Genomic DNA, 23,856 nt, shown 5'->3' on the forward strand with positions numbered 1-23,856 from the left:
AAAAGAAAAGCTAAATTCACTATTTACATTATCACTGCCCACAAGCGACACAGCAGCTTCACACAATGCTTTAGTGTGCCCATGTATGCCAGGAATTGTGCCATTTTATTTTGGGACAGGATGGCTGTTTGTTAAATCTTGCTGTCTTAGAGACGGAAAATATGTTCAAGTAACTAAATCTTTTAAGTTTTGAGTTTGCCAGTACTGTAATTAGATGAAAGCTATAGCTACCCGAAGGTGAACTTGCTATCTGCACTCTATGTAGTAGTGCCTGAGAGTAAGCAATGAATGGTTCATCAATGTGACACAAAGTTAAATATTAAAAAAGCCCCCCCAACAACACTTTAAATCCTCAAAAAGTGATAAAATGTGAAACAATTGCACCAACTCTCTCTTACTAATGCTAGTTCCAAATATAATATTAAGCAGATGTTTTCTATACCCCTGTCTTATCCTAGGTGGTGAGATTCCTTACAAAACGATATGTCCAGGGCTGGAATGGGCCAGCGGCAGAGTCCAGTGTAACATGTCACTGTAACCGAGAGGTGAATATATTGAATGCACGCTTGGCTTTGAACCTTATTTAATTATACTAGATATGTAATATATCTAGCTGTAAAACATGACATGAGAGATATGTTTTAACAAAAGCCTGTAGTCTAGCTGTGCACCATGGGAACATTCAGTGGAAATTCCATCCATCACCACTATAATGCAAAATATTTTTTTGTAATATCACTGAGCTTGCATGGGGCGAGGCTACTAAAAAACGTTCAGTAGAGCAAATCATGGTTTTTATCTTTGACCTGTCGGCAGTGGTGTGGGATTTCAGCTTTTTACTGCTTTCTTACATTATGATGTTGTAACGAGGTGTTTAAAATATTGCAAATTTTTACATATGCCAACAATGGGATGATTGGATGGCATTCATTGGCTGAGCACATCAGTTAACACATTCAGCTAGTGAATGCTGTTCAAATAAGGAGAGTAATGACATTGCTAATGTAGAAGTGTAATTTACTTACCAACAATATTTTGAGTGAGGGATGGGGACAAGAACCCTCAGTTTGTGTAAAATCTCTTAAAATAGTTTCATACTTGTGGCATGCTGGCCCCAGAACCACTAAACTGCTGTTGTGGTTATAGAACTCATAAGGCTCCTTTAAAGGAACACTGTCTGGTCAGGAACACAAACATGTATTCCTGACCCTATAGTACTAAACCCACCATTTAGGTGGCTTGTCTACCCGCAGCCCCCTTAAAAGGAATTAAACCGCCCCTTATTTCCAGCACCGCGCGAGTACACTGGCGCTGGCCTCCCCCTTCCTTGACATGCATAGTTTTTCACTATTTAAATATTTGACACTCTTACAAAAACATGGATTCCTAGGACATCTCGATGAATTGATGTCACTAAGTTCCAGCTACTGTTTAGTAGAATTTAAAGCTGTTCGTCATGTTCTTGTGTAGAAGTTTCCATGTTTCCCATTCTGAAGATAAGGTACTATATAAGCTAATCCTAAAACCCAGAGGAGAGGGCAATTACGTTATTACTTATTAGAACTGTGACACACCTAGAGGAGCTAGATATCTGCTCAGTTGGTTACATACACAGTTTTCTGAGTATTTTATCCAAGGCTGGCTGAAGCCTTTTGGTTTTACCACTAATTTGGAATATAAGAAACAGGCAGTTGTAATAATGTTGATTGCCAACGGTTTTTAATTTATACTCTATCCTCTACGCAGCTTGTGAAGGCTCTGGTTCTAATGTTGCATCAGGAATGGCTGCATGTGCGCCGTTCTGTGGTCTTGCCTCCAACTGCAGCCCACAGCAAATCTGTGCAGTTTTTGCAGGAAACTGTAATGCTGCTACACACACTCTCTCAGAGAGACAATAACTTCAGCGAGCACTGTCTAGAGGTTCTCCACCAGTATGATCAAGCTGTACCAGGGGTTCGAGCTGTCCTAAAGAAGTTTCATGTCTTGAGAGAAGTTGAAGGTATTTTCCCACTGTAATTCATAAAATTTGTCCTGTATATCCCTGCATTTATATAATGGCGTTGAGTGGACAGATGGTATAATGCTCCCTAGTACACCTGTTTTGTATCCTGTTTGGAATACTAACACTAGAGTATACCAAAAATAATATTAATAATAATTGTAGGGTGCCACTTATGTACTACTGTAAATATAAAAAAAGTGATTTAGTGGGGGGTGCCGTACAGGTAAAAGTAAACATATATTGTTTTCAAGCATACACAGCATTTTGGAATACTCATTAGGTATTATTAAAACATTGTCTACATTTTGCATGTAGTTAATTTACATGGGTTTGTCCCTAACTCTTATATTATGTTCATTAATTTGTTTGACTGATAAAAAACTAGAAAAAATGTTCAAAAGAGAGTACCGTATATACTCGTGTATATGTCGATCTCGTGTATAAGTCGAGTGCAGTTTTGTGACCAACAATTGTGAAATATGCTATGCCTCGTGGATAAGTCGAGGGTAAAACTTGGGGCTATAAATTTTTATAATTATATACACACACACTCATACAAACACACACTCTGCATTATATACACACACACTCATACAAACACACACACACTGCATTATATACACACACTCTGTGTGTTTGTGTGAATGCAGAGTGTGTGTTTGTATGAGTGTGTGTGTATATAATGCAGAGTGTGTGTGTGTGTGTGTGTAGTGTGTGGGGGAGGGCATTTTTATTATTTTTAATTTTTTTATTTAAATATTCTATTTTTTTATTTTAATATTAGAATTATTTTTTATTTAAATATTGTTTTATTACATTTTTTATTTTATTTTATTATTATTTTTTTATTATTTAAGTAATTGTTTTGTCCCTGGTGGTCCAGTGGTGTGTACTGTGCAGGAGGGGGGCTGGCAGGAAGCGTTTACTTATCTTTCCTGCAGCTCCTTTCTCCTGTGTTCCGGTCAGCTCCCCTGTAAGTCTCTGACGCCGCGGCTCTTGCGAGATTTACAGGGGAGCTGACCAGAACGCAGGAGAAGGGAGCTGCAGGAAAGGTAAGTAAACACTTCCTGCCAGCCCCCAACAGGACCGTCGGGCTTGTAATGAACCCGGCGGTCCTGGTCTGTATTATGGCAATGTACATTGACTCAAGTATAAGTCGAGTGGGGGGTTTTCAGCACAAAAAATGTGCGGAAAAACTAGACTTATACTCGAGTATATATGGTACTTAAAAGTATTTCCATTTGCTTTTGTGGAGTAGCTAATGTTTTCAGATGTTGGTCCAACTAAATCTGTATTCACAGTGTCTTGTTTCCTCTGTCTATTGTGTCTGTTACAGAGTTTGCTCTGGATGAACTGTGCCCTCCCGAAATTGAAACAGAAGAGGAGTATATGGATTGCACATGACTAACTCAGAGTAGCATCACTTGAGCCAGTCTCCCTATATTATTACATCAAACCGATTAACTACTCCACACCTTTCAGAGCAAAATGCAACTTTAAATCCCTCTCTGTGAGAGTCACTTGTTAGAGATATTTATTCTGAAGCTATGAATACTGTATGGTTAAGAAGACAAAAAAAGGATACTAATAAATTAAATATTTAAACAACGAACCCAACATGTGGCTTGTGGGACACACAATGTTCTTTGGTTGAAATGAGAACTTCAAAACGGTTTTTAACTTTTGGGCTCAATGGGTTCTTTAAAATGTAGAACGGTATTTTAGTTTTTTCCTATCATTTAATATGTTGGAATGCACAGAAAGAAGCGTTCTATGTTTTATATTTTAAAGTGAAGAAATCTATTTTATTCCTTTTGTAAAAAGAAGTTCATATTTTTAAAGGCACTAGGATTTGGGAAGAAGCAGGCGACCAAGCTGATCAGCAATTAGTAAGTCAAGACAAGTGAAACAAAATGTGTTTTAAAATGTACACTTGTCTCTTTTCAGAGTTTGAAGGGTATTTTAAAGGGACTCTATAGTCACCATATAAAAGCAAGAAAGACAGGTCCCCCAGCCTTCCTTCTTGCTTTTATATGAACTTTCATTCATTAAAAAAAAAAAAATCGGTGTTTTTATATTAAAAACTTACCTCCGTTCCAGCGCCGAGCTCCCCGCTAGGCCGCGCCCCCTTTTTCGTCAAAATGACGAAATCGCGGGGCCCAATGGGACGGCTTCGCGCTGGACCAATCGCGTTCTTCATAGAGCGGCATTGAATGCCGCCCTATGAAGAACCTGAGCGCTTTACCGCGCATGTGCGCGGAATGCGCGTTCGCGAGCTGAGCTGTCTGACTGACAGCTCAGCTCGCTTTCTAAAATTATCAATAATAATTTAGGGCCCCCACCCGCCCTGTGCGGCGGGTGGGGGCCCTAAAATTATCAATGAGGGGGGGGACCTACTGTCCCCCCCCCGGCCCCCACCCCTGAGCGGCGGGTGGTGGCCCTACAATTATCAATAAGGGGGGGTCCTACTGCCCCCCCCCGGCCCCCACCCCTGAGCGGCGGGTGGGGGCCCTAAAATGATCAGTAAGGGGGGGGGACCTACTGTCCCCCCCCGGCCCCCACCCCTGTGCGGCGGGTGGGGGCCCTAAAATGATCAATAAGGGGGGGGACCTACTGTCCCCCCCCCCGGCCCCCACCCCTGAGCGGCGGGTGGGGGCCCTAAAATGATCAATAGGGGGGGGACCTACTGTCCCCCCCCCCGGCCCCCACCCCTGAGCGGCGGGTGGGGGCCCTAAAATGATCAATAAGGGGGGGGACCTACTGTCCCCCCCCCCGGCCCCCACCCCTGAGCGGCGGGTGGGGGCCCTAAAATTATCAATAAGGGGGGGGGACCTATTGTCCCCCCCCGGCCCCCACCCCTGAGCGGTGGGTGGGGGCCCTAAATACAAAGGGGGGGGGGGACCCTAGTTAACCCTCCCCCCCCCAAAAAAAAATATCTCCCTACCTACCCCCCTCACCCTAAAAATAATGAGGGGGGACCATTAACTAAAAACCTGTAAAAAAATGAGATAAAATCAACTTACCATTCGATGTTTTCTTTCTTCTAAAATCTTCTTTCTTCAGCCCCAAAAAAGGCCAAATAAAAATCCATAATAACCGACGCAATTAAAAAAAAAAAAAAAAAAAACCGAGCGCAAAAAAAAATAATCCATCTTCACCCATGGAGGGCTCCGCGCAGACTGAGCTCCGCAGGGCGGGGGAAGGCTTATAAAGCCTTGCCCCGCCCTGCAATTAGGCTAAGAACACTCTGATTGGTGGGTTTAAGCCAATCAGAGTGCTCTTTGTCATTTTACAAGCGTGGGAAAGTTCTTTGGAATTTTCCCACGCTTGTAAAATGACACAGAGCACTGTGATTGGATGGATTTCAAGCCATCCAATCACAGTGCTCTGTGTCATTTTACAAGCGTGGGAAAGTTCTTTGGAATTTTCCCACGCTTGTAAAATGACACAGAGCAATGTGATTGGATGGCTTGAAATCCATCCAATCACAGTGCTCTGTGTCATTTTACAAGCGTGGGAAAATTCCAAAGAACTTTCCCACGCTTGTAAAATGACAAAGAGCACTGTGATTGGATGGATTTCAAGCCATCCAATCACATTGCTCTGTGTCATTTTACAAGCGTGGGAAAATTCCAAAGAACTTTCCCACGCTTGTAAAATGACAAAGAGCACTCTGATTGGCTTAAACCCACCAATCAGAGTGTTCTTAGCCTAATTGCAGGGCGGGGCAAGGCTTTATAAGCCTTCCCCCGCCCTGCGGAGCTCAGTCTGCGCGGAGCCCTCCATGGGTGAAGATGGATTATTTTTTTTGCGCTCGGGTTTTTTTTTTTTTTTTTTTATTGCGTCGGTTATTATGGATTTTTATTTGGCCTTTTTTGGGGCTGAAGAAAGAAGATTTTAGAAGAAAGAAAACATCAAATGGTAAGTTGATTTTATCTCATTTTTTTTACAGGTTTTTAGTTAATGGTCCCCCCTCATTATTTTTAGGGTGAGGGGGGTAGGTAGGGAGATAAGTTTTTTTTTTTTGTGGGGGGGGGGGGGGGGTTAACTAGGGTCCCCACCCCCTTTGTATTTAGGGCCCCCACCCGCCGCACAGGGGTGGGGGCCGGGGGGGGACAGTAGGTCCCCCCCCTATTGTGAATTTTAGGGCCCCCACCCACCGCTCAGGGGTGGGGGCCGGGGGGGGGGGCAGTAGGTCCCCCCCCTTATTGTGAATTTTAGGGCCCCCACCCGCCGCACAGGGGTGGGGGCCGGGGGGGGACAGTAGGTCCCCCCCCTATTGTGAATTTTAGGGCCCCCACCCACCGCTCAGGGGTGGGGGCCGGGGGGGGGGGCAGTAGGTCCCCCCCCTTATTGTGAATTTTAGGGCCCCCACCCGCCGCACAGGGGTGGGGGCCGGGGGGGGACAGTAGGTCCCCCCCTTATTGTGAATTTTAGGGCCCCCACCCGCCGCACAGGGGTGGGGGCCGGGGGGGGACAGTAGGTCCCCCCCTATTGTGAATTTTAGGGCCCCCACCCACCGCTCAGGGGTGGGGGCCGGGGGGGGGGCAGTAGGTCCCCCCCCTTATTGTGAATTTTAGGGCCCCCACCCGCCGCACAGGGGTGGGGGCCGGGGGGGGACAGTAGGTCCCCCCCTTATTGTGAATTTTAGGGCCCCCACCCGCCGCACAGGGGTGGGGGCCGGGGGGGGGGCAGTATGTCCCCCCCTTATTTTTTATTTTAAGGCCCCCACCCACCGCACAGGGGTGGGGGCCGGGGGGGGACAATAGGTCCCCCCTTATTGATAATTTTAGTGCCCCCACCGGCCGCACAGGGGTGGGGGCCGGGGGGGCAGTATGTGCCACCCTTATTTTTAGGGCCCCCACTCACCGCTCAGGGGTGGGGGCCGGGGGGGGGGGGGGAGGAGAGTAGGTCCGTCCCCCCCCCCCCCCCCCCCTTCAACCACTATTGTGGCCAGACAGCATCCCTGTGGGTTCGGGCTTCAGCTGTCAGCTGAAGCCACGCCCACAGCAGTGCTGACAGGCTGTCAGCACACAAAGCGCGTTCACAGTGCTTTGTGTGCTGATAGCCCGTCTGATGCATTCACCCAGAATGCATCGGACGAGAGGCCTTTTTAGGGCCTCTGAACTCGGAAGTCCCTCTGGTGGCCGTCTGATTGACTGCAACAAGAGGTGTTCCAAGCTTCCAATGTAAACACTGCATTTTCTCAGAAAATACAGTGCTTACAAGAAAAAGGCTCCGGGTAGCTGTAGCACTCACCTAAACAACCTCATTAAGCTGAAGTTGTTCAGGTGACTATAGTGTCCCTTTAAAAATAACTTTTGGCTTCAGTTGAAGCAAACATTGGTTTAAAACTATAGTGTCACTTTAAGAATATATTTATGTAATAAAAACACAGGAGTACCATAAAACACGTCACCTCTTATATGCACTGTTTCCCAAGACATCACTCTTGGAACTATTGCTAACTAGACTTGTGCACAATTCGTTTCAGCTGGTAAGGGCGAATCAGATGCCTTTTAACCTGCACCTGAGTGAATCGATCCATCCAGTATTTAACTGTGATTTTTTTTTTTTGTGAATAAGGCTCCACAGATAAATCCTGGAAGGTGATTCATTAAGGCACAAAGGTAAAATGCATTTTATTAGTTTGAAATGCACTGAAATGCAGTTATAAACAAGCAGGCACAATGTTAAGGTTAGATATAAAATATCTTCGTTAGGGAAGGCACATACAAATCTATTCAAAGCACCAGCATTTTAAACAAATATTTATTTATAATGCTGGAGTGCTGAATTCTTGCTGTAGATTTCTGGCCCACTGTACCCCTAAAACTACCTCTAATCCAGCTGCTTGAGAATTTCTTCGCACTATCAGGGGTTTTCAAAGCTAATCCAGGGCTTTTCACAGAGAAGCATTGGGGTCTGATGGAGATTGGCGCAAGGGTGACTATCTTCGTGCTGCTCCAATAGAACTTACTGATATTCTGTACATTTACCATTTTGAAAAAAAATAAACTATTTCTACACAAATCTACTGTTAACTGAACATGTTTATTATTTTTTTTTTTTATTAAGGTAAATGCACAAAATATACATGCCAGTCAGAATTTATGTTTTTAAAATTATATGTGTGTGTAGTGGATGCAGTGAGAGTATTTGATTAGTAAATGCAGTGTATGTTTGTGTAGTGGATGCACTGTGTGTTTGTGTAGTGTGGATGTAGTGTGTATATAATGAATGCAGAGTGTGTTTGTGTAGTGTGTATAGTGAATGCAGTGAGTGTTTGTGTAGTGTGTGTGTGTGTGTAGTTTGCGTAAAGTGAATGCAGTGTATTTGTGTAGTGTGTGTGTGTATATAATGAATGCAGAGTTTGTGCAGTGTGTATATATAATGAATGCAGAGTGTGTGTGGGTGTATAGTGAATGCAGTGTGTTTGTGTAGTGTGTGTATATAATGAATGCAGAGTGTGTTTGTGTAGTGTGTTTATATAATGCAGAGTGTGTGTTTGTGTAGGTATGTTAAGTGTGTAAAATGGGGGGCGGGGGCCATTTTTTTTTTTTTCTTCAAAATATTAAAAAAAATAGTCCCCCTTTTTTTGTCCCCCTCCCTGCTTCTTACCTGGCCAGGGAGGGGGGGATATGGCATTCCCTGGTAGTCCGGTGGCATGGACTGTGCAGTGGGGTCCAGCAAGCTCTTGCTTACCTTCCTAGCAGCTCCCTTCAGCTCCCCTGTCTAACTCTCGCGGCCTGCATGCCGCACGGAGCTTTGCCATGGTAACCCATGGCAACGCTCTGACGGCTGCGGGACTTGCAAGATTTAGACAGGGGAGCTGCTAGGAAGGTAAGTAAGAGCTTGCTGCAGGCCCCCCAAGACCGCCGGGCTTGTTATGGGTATTCTATAACTATATAATAACTCATTTTCATGCGTAGATATATTTATTATTAATTTCTCCCATTGTAGCAGGGCTCGAGTCCTGCAGGAACGCATGGGAACGGCGTTCCTGCACTTTTTCCAAAGCAGGAACGCCGTTCCCGCTAGTGATCCTGCAGGACCTGCCCTGTTACCTGCACACAGGGGCCATCACACGCTGTGTTCCCTCTCCGGCTCTAACTCTCGCGAGACCCGCGGCTGTCAGAGCGTTGCCACGCTCCGCACAGGCGAGTCTCGCGAGAGTTAGTGCTGGAGAGGGAACACAGCGTGTGATGGGCCCTGTGTGCTGCGGCTGGCTCCCTCCACCGGACCACCAGGCGATCTCCCCCCTCCCTGACCAGGTAAGAAGCAGGGAGGGGGGAATAAAATAAACAAATATAAACACATAAAGTTAAAAAAAAAAAAATGCTCCCCCCCCCCCATCATCCAGCACACACACACCATCCAGCACACACACACATCATCCAGTACACACACACATCATCCAGTACACACACATCATCCAGCACATACACACCATCCAACACACACACACACATCATCCAGCACACACCATCCAACACACACACACATCATCCAGCACACACACACACACCATCCAACACACACACACATCATCCAGCACACACACACACCATCCAACACACACACACATCATCCAGCACATACATATACACACACACACGCATCATCCAGCACACACACATCATCCAGCACACACACACACCATCCAGCGCACACACACATCATCCAACACACACATCACACACACTCACACACACACACACATCATCCAACACACACACACACACATCATCCAGCACACACACACAAACACATCATCCAGCACACACACACACACACCATCCAGCACACACACACACATCATCCAGCACACACCATCCAGCACACACACACACAAACACATCATCCAACACACACACATCATCCAGCGCACACACACACACACACACACATCATCCAGCGCACACACACAGACACATCATCCAGCGCACACACACACAGACATCATCCAGCACACACACACACATCATCCAACACACACACATCATCCAGCACACACACACACACACACACACATCATCCAGCACACACACACACACACACACAATCCAACACAAACACTGGTGACAGTCAATTCAAACAGATCCCTGTACATCGAACGGAGAAACAGGGTACTTTGACATTAAGGGTTAATAACCCGTTCGAAATCGCACTATCAACCTGCTGGCAGCACTATGGACACCAATGGGGGCCATGTGACCGCTCTTTTAGAGCGGTCACATGGCCCCTGGGGGTCCTAAATTGGAGAGGGGGGACTAGCTGGGCTCAGTCCAGAGAGTCCCCTCAAAGAAGAAAACAGATTGTTGGGGGGGGGGGGAGCACGGCGATCGGTAAGTACATGAGAGAGGTAGTGGGAGGGAGGGTAGAGGTTAATTTTTAAAAACTTTTTTTTTTTAATTACTATTTACTGAGTGCCTCGACCCCTCGAGACACTCAGTAGAGACAGAGCATCAGAAGCCTGCCACATGGAGCAACCCAGAAGTAATCGCTCCAGGGGGAGAGATCACCCGGTGGTCTCCAGTGGCCCCCGGCAGTGAGGGGGATATTACAGCGATGCCTCAACATTCACGGCTTCCAGAGCTCTAATTACCCAAGGACATATCGGGTAAGTTTTTTGTTGGACGTACCTGATACGTCAGCGGTCAGGAAGGGGTTAAAGAAACACTATAGTGTCAGGAATAAAAACATGTAAAGCTGACACTATGGTGCAAATGTGGCTGTTTAGATGACCAGCCCTCCCTTTCACTGCGCTAGTCTCGCTGCAGCTGACCCCAACACTATATTGATGATCTCAGCCAATCCATATGCTCTCCCTAATCCTGTTGGACATGTGCAGCAAAACACAGCACTGAGCCAATCAGCATCTCCTCGTAGAGATACACTGAATCAATGCATCTTTATGGGGAATGTTCAGTGTCACTGAATGCCAGTGCTGCACCTCTAGTGGCTGGCTGAGTGCCTGTCACTACAGGTATTACTAGGCACCAATGTAAACATTTCCTTTTCACTGAAACCACAAAATTCAACTGTAGTGGTTCTGGTGACTATAGTTTCCTTTTAATAATATAAACCACTCCGAAACAATGCTGTTCATTTTAATTAAAAAAGTACACCCGTGGTATAATCAAAAAGCAGTTTCAGTCTCATTAACTAGCACACTAAAGTTATACAGCATACATGTAAAAAAAAAAAGTGAAAACAGTCTAACAACCTCTTTGGAACATTCTTGCATACTATATATTTCCTACATAGCACATTTAGGTGGCGTAGACCCACATTTTAAGCATTTCTCTTTCAGTGTTGCTTCTAAGGCATTCAGGACTACAGCTTGTGTGATAAACACATCACATTTCTTTAAAACGCCTTGAATTCAAACATTGCAAGAAATGGAGCACTCAAACATGAAATGATGCATTGGCAGTGCTGCAAGTGTATTAAATGCACTGTACAGCAAAGTTTATCTCCGGCCCTCAAAGGATTAATCTTAACAAAATGAGTTCTCGGGATCCACCGTGTCTGCACATTTTCACAGTCTGGAAATGGTAGATGAGGTTTAAAGGAGCACAACATTTACCATTATGATTAATGTATATATATATGTATGTATATAAATATATATATATATATACACACACACACACACACATTATACATACAGATTATTGAGTCAAAGTTAGAACACTATCTCTTTGCTACACAAGCTGTACAAAATGTACAGCCCGGCTTTATCTTGAATACTGCACAAACACTGGGAGTGGATTGCGCAATATTGTCACAACTGACTCCCACTAATGCTTACTGTACAGCTCTGATTTTGTTTAGGAAAGCACAGCACAAGCACATTTAATATCATACATATGCAGTGCGTTCACCATAGTAAGCAATGGGACATCAGGTATTGGCTGGGACATCCTTTCTACTTACTGATTACAGAATATCCGTGAAACATGGGAATACTTTACAGCATCCTAGGTAAATATTCCCAGATTTTAGAATGGAGATCATTTCCATCCTTGAGTTTAGGTTTCGTCAGTATCTCCATTTGAATTTTAAAAAAAAGGGGAAATACATAAATCCTGGACTGTTACTGGTCCATGAGGCCTGGGTTGGGGACCACTGCTCTAATGAACAGGGCCAGAGTACTGCAACCCATATTGCAGTATAGGAGTTAGCCATGCCAAGTAACTACACACCAAAGTAGAAACAGTACAACATTTTGAGTTAAGTCTGGAAAAAAAATAAGAATATCCCTCTCCCTATATTGAACAGTACAGTGATATCAGATTGTTGTTATGAGTTCCGGTGGGAGTTTCCATTTCAGGGATACTCAACATAACCCATGTTGTCTGCACCTGCAAGAGACAAAATCAGAGATAAACCATGGCTGTTAGACAAATAGTGCAGTGATATATCAACATTCTGCTTTATTTAGTTCTATATATAATAGGATGATAAAAATTGAATGAGATCTAAATTAAATATCTCATTATAGAACTGGAACCTTCACCTGGGCGTTTCCAGTCTCAGCTGCCCATTTTACCATATGTTGCTCACGCTATATGATTCTGCTTTGGTACCCTCCTATAAACTTTCTGTATTAAAGTTAAATACACATACATTTCAAATACAATTAAAACACGGTTTAGTAGATATCCCAATGAAAACATGCATGCATTTAATTATGCATTTTTTCATTGGCAGTATTGATCAAAACCGTTTGCAAAAGCTACAAATCTTTTGTCTGCAGCCACTGCAAGCCGTCTCCTTCTCACCCAGACTTTCTGTGGCTGTCCAATCACAGACTTCCCAATGCAGCTCAATGAAGTCTTTGCAAGGCAGGTGCTCTGGGACATTGCTGCCTCTTGAGTTTGGTGCCACTGAGCTAACCAACCCAGGAAGTAACAGGACCTATTCTCTGTTTGAAAGTCAAGGGGGTGTAACAAAGTTACTCTATAAAAGTGTATCAGCATTTTTTTGTTAAATTAAAAAAAAAAAGTACACACTCTTCACACATAAAGCACTTCAGCAAACTATGCAATAAACTATATGAAATTAAATGTAAGAATTTCAGTATGCACTCTGACCTATAACAGTGAAAATGCACACCTGTTCAGGTGAACTGAACACTCACCTAATACATGATATCTAGCAGGGTGTCTTGAACTGGTACGAGGCCTCACCTGGATATGGTGGGGGCATGCAGGCCTTGTCTGCTGGTCCGGCATGCATAGGATGGCTTGGAACTGGCTGGTATCCTGCTGCGTAAGCCATTGGCATCACAATTGGCTGAGGTGTGACATTGGTCACTGCCACAGAAGAAGTTACGTGAGCTGTGAAAAGACAAATCTCTGTATAGGTAATCACCGAAAAAAAAGTCTGGTTTCAGAAAAATGTTACGAGATTTAGTCTAAGATTTCACCTATGTAAATGTAAACCAAATAGTATTAATGATCAATAAAAGTGGTTACGTCATATTAAAGGACCACTATAGGCACCCAGACCACTTCCACTCAATGAGGTGGTCTTGGTGCCAGGCCCATCTAGGATTAACCCTGCCTGCTGTAAACATAGCAGTTTCAGAGAAACTGCTATGTTTACATATAGGTTAATCCAGCCTCTAGTGGCTGTCTCATTGACAGCCGCTTGAGGCGCTTCCCACTGTGATTTTCACAGTGAGAAGACGCCAGCGTCCATAGGAAAGCATTGGGAATGCTTTCCTATGGTCTGACTAAATGTGCGCGCGGCTCTTGCCGGGCATGCGCATTCAGCCGATGACAACCGAAGGAGGAGGAGAGTCCCCGGCGCTGGAGAAAGGTGAGTGTTTAACCCCCTTCCTCCCCCTTCAGCCCAGCCCAGCGGGAGGGAGGCCATGAGGGTGGGGGCACCCTCAGGGCACTATAGTGCCAGGAAAACTAGTTTTTTTTTTTTTATCACAGATAATACTTGTCACTAAGCACTTGTACTGGCTGCTAGGATGCAGAACACAGATGGAGATGCAGGTATGTAAAACACGTTCTAGCCACCCAGATGTTGAGATTGTAGCCGTATTAGTCCAGTGATGTAGATGTAAAAAAACAGATACAATTTCTATCTTGTAATACCTTTTTATTGGACTATAAAAAAGGTATTACAAGATACAAATTTGTATCTGGTTTTACACACACACATATATATATATATGTTTTTATTTATTTCCAAACACTGCATTGGCTTATGCCTGCCCTAGCCTGTAGTAGCATTTGTGCACTAAAATGAGCATTCGTTTACTCGTTTCCCAGCGACATATCACGTGACTGTTACGGATGTCGGGAGTACCAGAAGATGGCAGAGAAATGCTGAAGAGGGGCCCACACCTTCACTAATCTTCTAGAGGGCAGCACCAGGGACTTTAATTTACTTGATTGTCTTGTTTATATCTACTGATGAGGATTTTCTTGTATTTAGGGCCATTTGCATTGATAAAGGGCACAGGCCCGAAACGTTTGCTTACTCTTTTTGTCTTTAAATACATGTTGGTAGCACTGTGGTGTGCACACATTATCTGTTGGTGCAGATCTTATTCTTTCTTTATTCCTGTATACATTGATGTACACTGTTGGAGCTACAGTGTGAGAATCTTGCAGCACAGTCCATGGCTATTTTCTTTATTTAAGCTTTGCCAGGTACTGCAGTAACCTTGACCTCAGGTTTGCTTTACTTAGATGGACTTCATTGACTGAGAGATCCTCAAATAGGGAAAACATTGATATAGTGATTGGGGACGAGTAACAGCCACTCTAGATATCTCAGAAAAGAAAAGGAGGCGCCACAGGGCAGTATGTGTCAACATTTCAAAAAGGTTTGATTACTTACAGATGGACAGTGCCAGAAAACACCTGTCACCATAACCAGTACAGAAGGCTACATGTTTATGATGCCTAGATTGTTCATTTTAAATCATACTGAATTCCATTCTAAACTATTCTCCACATCAGGAGCATTGCAAGAAAGCTTTAGGGTTATTGGTGTCCTTTGCCCCAGAGTAGAAAACCCATCCTACCAGTTTTTTATAAAATAGATGGCAGCTGGAAGAGAAGGAGATAACACCATCAAACCAAAACAGAAAAGCATGCTTATAATTGTGGTGGGGATTGGGGCACTAGAATGGGGAGACAGGACATGATGACTCGTAGCAAGGTTTTGAGTTTAAGTAGGGGCAAACTAGGTCAGAGTTTTGGGTATCGAGAGGTGGAGCCTGTAGGGTAAAAGGTTCGAGTGTGAAGAATGATACCAAATTTTAGTTTGTGCTCAAGCTCCAGGCAATGTTCTAACTTATATGTCAAATGCTAATATTTGAACTTAGAAACAACCCTGGTATAGCTGGTGCTTCGTATCACAACATAATATCTCAGTTACATATCGACAGCTTGTAACACCCTCTCTGATTGATAGTATCTATGAAACATAAATTGCTGGATTTAAATAAAATTGGTTCATAAAACAATCCCATGGACTAATAAATAAAGAACAAAGATGCCACCTTACCTAAATGGGTCACTAAAATCTGGATTCTGAAATGTTATCTAAAATATCAAATAAATTCTTATTAACTAGTTACCAAAATCTCAAATGCTAAGTTTACGCCCCATTTTAGTATCGCCACTAGATACATTTGTTTTAACCAAACTCAGAAGTGAATAGATATTACACTCAATGTTTCTTATTTTAGCAAACTCAGAAGGATGAAATTATCCATCAACATGCCAGTAAAATGACCTACAAACATGAGGTTTGAACTAATATTAAAAAAGGTATTGAGAACCAGCTTGAGTTCTGAGCGGGGACCTACCGAAGGGCAGGCTATTTCAGTTGCTGTCCGTTCTCAGAATACTCTTGCGACCCGTTTTTTCTCTCCATAAGTTTAAAGGGTAATCCAGACGTGGACCCCTTGCTCACGGTGCCTAGAGAGATATTAGCTATGCCTCACTGATGATGCCTAACAAGGCTGAAACGATCGTCTGGGGTTGCTGTATCTCTCGTGCAGAGAGAACTTGCTGGCGTTTCGGATCTGGACTACCTGTATGGGTGGGACCAGTCTGATATGCTTCAGATATGTTCTCTCTGTAGTGGCACAAGATGAGCTAAAACCAGCTTGAGTTCTGAGCGGGGACCTACCGAAGGGCAGGCTATTTCAGTTGCTGTCCGTTCTCAGAATACTCTTGCGATCCGTTTTTTCTCTCCAATGTGTCACCTAGTTAATGCTACGTACATTATTAGTAATTTAGGAGTTTTGAAACCTCCTTGTGGGATAAAGAAACCTCTGAGGTTATCAAGTGGTTTCATTGGGAGAGATTCCTCAACCCATCTAAGAACATAATGTCAATTAATGCAAAGATTCTCAGTGCATGTAAATGCATTTAAATTGTTCTAACCCTTATGCCTGAACAACACCGCTCTCACCAAGGCGATCTCGTTCCTATACCAATATGTCTTAGTGGGAGGCCTCTCCACAAGACACACTTTCAAATAGCAGTGGGAACATATCACGGGAGTGATGATCACTCACACCCAATGGGAAAAGATACTCATCCTACATCATAATTCATCGGTAAGCACCCGATACCAAGAAGTAAACTACAAACTTGTTGCAGTGGTATAAAACCCCGGCTCTCCTACATAGGATCTTCCCGACCGTCCCGGCTACTTGCTGGAGATGCAACAGGGGAGTAGGGACTATGACATATATGGTGGGACTGCTCTGGCATAACACCATTCTGGGACTCGTTAAATGCTAAAATGGCAGATATCCTAGGTAACACATCCACCTTAACCATGGAACAATTCTTGTTGCACTCTACGCTTATTCCAATCGCACAATTCTTGTTGCACTCTACGCCGATTCCAATCTATCTTGAGGCACATGATAGATGCACTAAAAGCCCTAGTGCCCGCTCTCTGGAAACAACCCCAGACTCCGACACATGAAAATTGGTACGAACAAATAGAAGAGATTTACTAAGCTAAGGCCATAAGGGCATCAGTAATGGGACGTTGAGCTGTGGAGACCATGAATAGAATACATTGCTAAAAGAGGAGTGGGATCTGGCAGGGACCGGGAGTTAGGGGGGAGGGGGCGCCCTCGACCTTCTTACTTCCCAACCAACTTTCTTTTGCTCCGCTTTCACACTGAACTTCAGTTTCTCCCATACATTACAGACATTATGGGGATACCCAACCTCGTTATACTGATTGACCCACTATATTGCCACAGTGAGACGTGGGCTGCAGGGAGCCTAGAGACACAGGACTATCGCCACAAACTATGATAAGTCACACATTCTCAAACAGACGGATGGACTTGACAGTGAAAGCACACACCATGACTTTGGACTGCAGGGGGGACTCTCATAACATGACCATGGGACCCACCTTTGGCCACCCGCCACTCACTGTCCCTTCCGGTTGGATGGACAAACAGGGGGGGGGGGAGAGAGAACAGTCAACACCGTGACCTATTCCACCGGGATGCAAGTGAGCGGTCTTCAACTTAGGTCACAAAATGGGTGAGGAGGGACCAAGAAGAAAAGAGGGAGTGGGGGAAGAACACCCACTGGAAACGATTATCCACCTCAAAGGGAATACAGTTGGGGATATCACTCCACGCAGCCAAACACCGAGGTACTGCGGGACTGCATTTGCACCCCGACTGTCCCTAGTCATGCCCCTTGCCGGCCAACAGGAGATATGCATAGCATATCTATAAGCAATATAACACAGATAACCAGAATTACCGACCTTGACCCGAGGAGGGGTGGGGAGGTAGAATAATTTCACAACCCTTTAAAGGGACCTAGGTGTCCCACAAAAAGACAATGCATTTAACTCACGTACTAGGCCCTGCGAGCCCTCAGACCGATTATACACTGATATAGATTTACTGTTACTTTAGCACATTAGGGGAATGATGGGTTCATAAACATATACTCATAAGTAATACAGAGCTTTGGAAGTCGCTTGACATTACCTAGTGCCATGTGTACTTAATGTTCGACTTGGGACATGCGAATCCCCTCCATAATATAACCGAGTAATCAGACCTGCGTGTCTCAACCCTTTGCATTAATAGTGGGTACATAACTGTTTGAGATGCATGCGAAACCTGCGAGTTTCAGTCTCTAGCTATGACATATGACCCTCTATCATGACAACATTCTAACTCACATACTTGCCTAAAGCTAGGAGAGCACTCATTAGCCCGGCTCAGCTCAGCCTACATCTTGGCTCTTGCCTAGATACGTCTGACTTGCCCCGTTGGACCTAGATACTGCCCCCCCTTACTTCACCTGCTTGCTATATCTAGAATACTACATCTGCGTAGGACTATGGGCCGTTTAATAAAGTCTAATTCAATTCATGTCATAATAGTCTAGCCCCACTCTCCTTCCGTGACACACAGGATAAGCATACAGTACACGACAAGCTCACAGTTCGCCTTTCTACGTCCTATATCGTATCTCTGATATCTTGTACCATATGCAATACTCCTACCATGTGTTAGATCTACACCTGAAACGTTGCATGTACTGGGCAATTCTAGGGGCTGGTTCTAGTTTACCCATATGTTATTTAATGATACTGTGCAAATATCTCAATGGCCTTTGGCAATACCTTGTTTCATCCATCTCCCTCTGGTTTAGTGATAACAAATATTATAACTTTTCTGAAATGTAGTTAACAGACTTCTGGTGTGCTACGTTCAGCCATGACTGATCTAGACTGTAAGCTTTTGAGCAGCAAAATGTCTTGAGTCTAACCAGTCTCTAGACCATAATATTATGAAAGCTTGTGAGCTGTATCACATCTACTGTTAGATAGCTGTTTCCCTCTCTCTTCATTTTGTTATTTACATTTTAATGCTGTGTCGATTACAGCATACAGAGTACTTACTTTTTATAGAAATGTTAAAAGAACTCTTTAAGCACTATAACCACTAAATATGCTGTAGTGATTATGGTGCTAGGGGTGCCCTGGCGTCATCCCAATGTAATTTGTCAAACCATTTTACAATGGTTTGCCAAGTAAACCGGGTTCCCCAGGGTTCTACTCCAATCTGGTCATTGCCTACAGGGAAAGCCACTTGTCTCAGCTCAGCCTAATCAACTCAGCATGATCGACACAGGACTGCGCTGTTTGTCTGAGAGAGCTCAGCCGACATTCTTATCCAATGAGTGCAAAGGAGCTAAACTGATTCTACTTACTTGGGTCCCGGTGCAATTCAATTAAGTTGCCAAACCGTTCTAAGAACAATTTAAGAAAATTACACTGAAAAGGACTCAGGGCACCCCTGGTATAACCACTGTACTAGTTGTTATGGTGCATTGAGTGGTCATTTGTTGACACTCTGAATTGTTGTTTCAAGTTTGGAACACATGGTGAGATGAACAAGAAACCTTTCAGAAATCATAATTTTAAAACAAAATTGAAGGTCCCATGAGGACTGTTTAAGACGCCACGCAGAGGAATTTATTGAACGCATCTTCAAATTAGGATATATACCGTATTTATCGGCGTATAACACGCCCCGGCGTATAACACGCACCTCATTTCCAGAAGGAAATTCCAGGAAATTTCCACCTCTCCCATAGTATTCCCCCCCCTCATCCCATAGTGTTCCCCCCCCTTTCCATAGTAATCTCCCCCCCCTCCCATAGTATTCTCTCCCCCCTCCCATAGTATTCTCTCCCCCCTCCCATAGTATTCTCTCCCCCCTCCCATAGTATTCCCCCCCATAATATTCTCTCCCCCCTCCCATAGTGTCCCCCCCCTTTCCATAGTATTCTTCCCCCATAGTATCCCCCCTTTCCATAGTATTCTTCCCCCCCCATAGTATTCTCCACCCCCCATAGTGTGTCCCCCCCCTCCCATAGTGTCCCCTAGTGCACTTTCCCTCTGTCCCATATTTACTTACCTGTCTTGAAGCGTGGGCCGGCTTCACAGCGCGCACCGCGGAACTGGAACTTAAATTTCAGGTTCCGGTTTCCGGCGGGACTGAAAGGAAGTGTACACACAATAGTGTGCACACTTCCTTTCAGTCCCGCCGGAAACCGGAACCTGAAATTTAAGTTCCAGTTCCGCGGTGCGCGCTGTGAAGCCGGCCCACGCTTCAAGACAGGTAAGTAAATGTAGGATATCGGCGTATAACACGCACCCATGATTTTCTCCCTATTTTCAGGGAGAAAAAGTGCGTGTTATACGCCGATAAATACGGTATTTAAATATAGGTGCATGTGTAAACAACAAGTCCTTATAAATTAACCATTTTTTTTAGTTTTTCAGAATTAGTACACACGATATTAAACTAGGTTTTACTGTCATCCTCTAGAAAACAATCCTACGTATTAGCTGATACTATTGTGCACTCATAAAACATGTACTCTATAGATTAAAAAAAAAAAAAGATACAGTTACTCTATAGGGAATAAATAATATATTTTTGCTAGTGTAAAGAATTGCTTTTTTTTAAATCTTTATTAGAAATTTTTTTACAGACAGACAGTTCAAGAATAAAAAAGTACGTTAGTAAACTTTCACAATTGATACTTTAGTTAATATTATGACATAGTCTGTGGCAAAAAAAGTGATCAGACTATATTTATGCAGAACATGGCCCCTTTAAATTGAATATTTGATGTATGAGAAAAGGGGGGGAGGTGCAAAAAACCAACAAACCAGGGGCCCAAAATAAGCAGAGGACCCGGTACCAATAGCACTTTTCAGCACTGCAAGAATTATCTAATATGTTTGGAGATTTATTGAAGACAGTTGGGCCCATATTGTGTAAACAGCCACAGATTAATTGTAACAACAAATGACCTAATAATTCATGGCTTTACATAGAGGTAAAGATCGCACATAAAAACAGGCTCAATGAGTATGTTTATGACAGATCTACTTCATAATCCCAATATATAACATTAAAATAATAATAACAATAATACAATTACCTTGCCCTTTGGTTAATTTCAAGGTGCTAAACATTTGGTTAATCATAGTGAAAATTTATATATTTATGCGCTTTGGGAGCTGTTAACTTTTTACTTACTCTCCAGCGACCCCATTCTTGGAGCCCCATGGGTGTTACAGTGCTGCTGGCTATGATTGGCCTTGTTTGGAGATACTTCTCCAAGCAGGGCCATGCTCCATGCTGACGTCAACATGCTGGCTTCATTCAGTGTGACAGGTAGCAAAAGAACCACCTGAAGAAGGGTTCTCTTGCTCTCCCTGTCACTCAGTCTCGTTTTTAGACGCTATGTGAAGCCAGCAAACATGTCCAATGCCAGGTGGGGGAAAAGCCAGCATTTTAAGTTTTTTTTCTAATTTAAAATCTGCAAACACAATGTACCGATTAAATGTAATGCTCTTTAAAATTGAATTGACTTGTGTGTATCATGACAGGTGCACTTTAAAAGCATGTCCAAAGAAATGTCAAAATGCTTTATATATTGGAAAATAATTTGGTATTAGACACACTGGAGATTCTGTTTAAAGGACATTGAAGGTGGGTAGTATGATGGGAGACTGGTCGTGGTTTCAGCAGAGAATGACGATTTTACATTAAGTTCGTTTTTAGTCAGTGTGTACAGCCAATAGAGATGAACAAAAATAATGAAGTGGATGAGGGCTGGCTGTCCGAAGATTCAAAAGCACACAGCCGTACCAGTATATATTTATTTTTTACATTGGAAATTCGGATTGTAACAGATTATGAGTCCATAAATAAGCATCGATTTGTGTTCTAAAACATCCATGTCGGAGGGCATCCCAAGAACAGTTATCTAAATGTGTCTTCTGACCTCTGCATTTGAAACAGCTAGAGTTTTCAAATGTCCCATGGCTTCGGTATTATTAGGCATTATTTAGTATGTTCATAGCCATTCCCAATAGGATATAAAAGGAAGTCAATTGAAAATTGATTGTAGGATTGCAAGGTCACGTCTTGTTAAGAGATTGGATATCTCTCAACCACTCGGTCAGTCAAATTTGTGTGATGGCGCCATTTTTCAGGTAACTTGTAACATAATGCAGTATAAAAATGGTGTAAGTCAAAGTATATTTTGGAGTTATGCAATTTCTTCATGAGAAATACCAGCGTTTTTATTTTGTCTAATGATTTATGTATTTACTAAACACAGTTAAGTTTTTTAAAATTATTTTTTCATGATGACAAAAGTACCCCAATTCTTGAATAAGAAAAGATGGGTGTAGCTGATGTGGTGTCCAACAGTAATCCTTCTGGGAGACTGGATCCAAGTGACGAAGAGATGGCACTTTAGTTTGAATTGGTTCCATCCTTTGACATGTCTGCAGCAAAGTTTTCTTTGATGGAATACATGTCCGTAAGATATATGTCACCACTGCACACAGTATAGCGTTAAATAAAATAAAAAAGGATTGAAATGGAGAGTAGGAAATGTATAAATTGAGACAGTTCTGCAGGAATCCTTCAAGCGCCTGGTCCCATCAAATCAAATCTGAGATAACACAAAGAGGAGGATGCCATTTGATTAGAGAAGGAATTAGGGGATATTGAAGCAAAAAAGCCAAAATGGACGATGAATCTAACCAGCTAATGCTTAAAAGGAAAACTATGGGGTAAAAACAGTTTAGTCCAAGAACCATAACAACTTCATTGTGATGAAGCTGTTATGTTATCCAGGGTGTTCACATAACTTCTATTTAAAAAAAATTTGTCCTTCCATATATTTTTCTTTTTAAAACTATAAAACAATGAAAGATTTACAAAAACAAATACACGTGCAAATAAAATGCATTAAGAGAAATGTAAATTTTAAAATTGAGTCAAATTGCTAATAACGGAACAAACAAAAACCAAAAACGTAATAATGGCCAGATACACATTCTACTGAATGAATCAGTTTATGTTTTTACTTTTGTCATAAAGTGTACCAATCATTCTTAAAAGATAAATGTAACAATTTTAAACCTTTGGAACTATTCCTAATAATCAACATATTCTCTCGCCAAACATGGATCAAATTAAGGGGACACTATAGTCAGCAGAACAACTACAGCTTATTGCATTTGTTCTGGTGAGTAGAACCATTACCTCCAGGCTTTTTGCTGTAAACACTGTCTTTTCAGAGAAAATGCAGTGTTTACATTACAGCCTGGTGATAACTTCACTGGCCACTACTCAGATGGCTGCTAGATGATGCTTCCTGGGGCAGTGCTGCACGCCATTCAGTGTCTCCACCCTCTGCATGCAGACACTGAACTTTTCTCATATGCATTGATTCAATTAATCTCTATGAGGAGATGCCTATTGGCCAGGGCTGTGTTTGACTTGTGCTGGCTCTCCCTCTGATCTGTCCTCTTGACAGTCTCGGTCAATCCTATTGGAAAGCATTGTGATTGGCTCAGACCACCACTTCTGATGATGCCAGCAGACTGAGGCAGTTCACAGTCAAACAGGGGCAGGGCTTGCAGCTGTAGACTTGAATACAAGTAAGATTTTACTGTATTTATGGAGGCAAGAGGGGGTGAAGGGGGGCTAGATGGTAGTATTACCATGTGTGTGTTCCTGACCCTATAGTGCTCATTTAATTATCTATTTGACAATTACTATGTTCTCTTATACATCACATGGCAATATATTAACCATGAAATAGCTGGAAATTGCTACAGAGTGATATATAATTTGACATAATGGTTGGGTAGGGGTTTTCTAAAATAAAGTACATATTAAGATCTTCTGTATTTTCAACACAGATATGTCAACACAGAATATTTTTTTTCTCATCATATTCTTTCTAAAAAGAGTTGAGGTAGAACCAATT

General features: G+C 43.0%; 2 protein-coding genes across 4 annotated transcripts in view; one reads left to right on the plus strand and one right to left on the minus strand.

Moving 5' to 3' along the window:
* Positions 1-3,614, plus strand: part of ATRIP (ATR interacting protein) — a 37,286-nt gene extending 33,672 nt beyond the window's left edge. Inside the window, exons 12-14 of the mRNA XM_063426487.1 lie at positions 459-545; positions 1,747-1,999; positions 3,339-3,614. Coding sequence (XP_063282557.1) covers positions 459-545; positions 1,747-1,999; positions 3,339-3,406 — 408 coding nt within the window. The 3' untranslated portion in view covers positions 3,407-3,614. The remainder of the gene's footprint in view (positions 1-458; positions 546-1,746; positions 2,000-3,338) is intronic.
* The window catches only part of LOC134568142 (protein shisa-4-like), an 83,746-nt gene that overhangs the window by 33,525 nt on the left and 26,365 nt on the right, over positions 1-23,856 (minus strand). Inside the window, exons 4-5 of one of the 3 annotated variants that reach the window (XR_010084028.1) lie at positions 13,152-13,350; positions 12,214-12,372 (exon numbers count right to left, since the gene is read on the minus strand). Coding sequence is in view for 2 of the 3 variants with exons in the window: in XM_063426488.1 (XP_063282558.1) it covers positions 13,166-13,350 (185 nt within the window). In the remaining variant the exon portion in view is untranslated. Of the gene's footprint in view, positions 1-11,651; positions 12,373-13,151; positions 13,351-23,856 lie in introns of those variants that run through there. The other 2 variants (XM_063426488.1, XM_063426489.1) reach the window with 2 other exon arrangements.

Source organism: Pelobates fuscus, chromosome 7 (assembly GCF_036172605.1).
Source record: "Pelobates fuscus isolate aPelFus1 chromosome 7, aPelFus1.pri, whole genome shotgun sequence".
In the NCBI taxonomy this organism is placed as follows: Eukaryota; Metazoa; Chordata; class Amphibia; order Anura; family Pelobatidae; genus Pelobates; species Pelobates fuscus.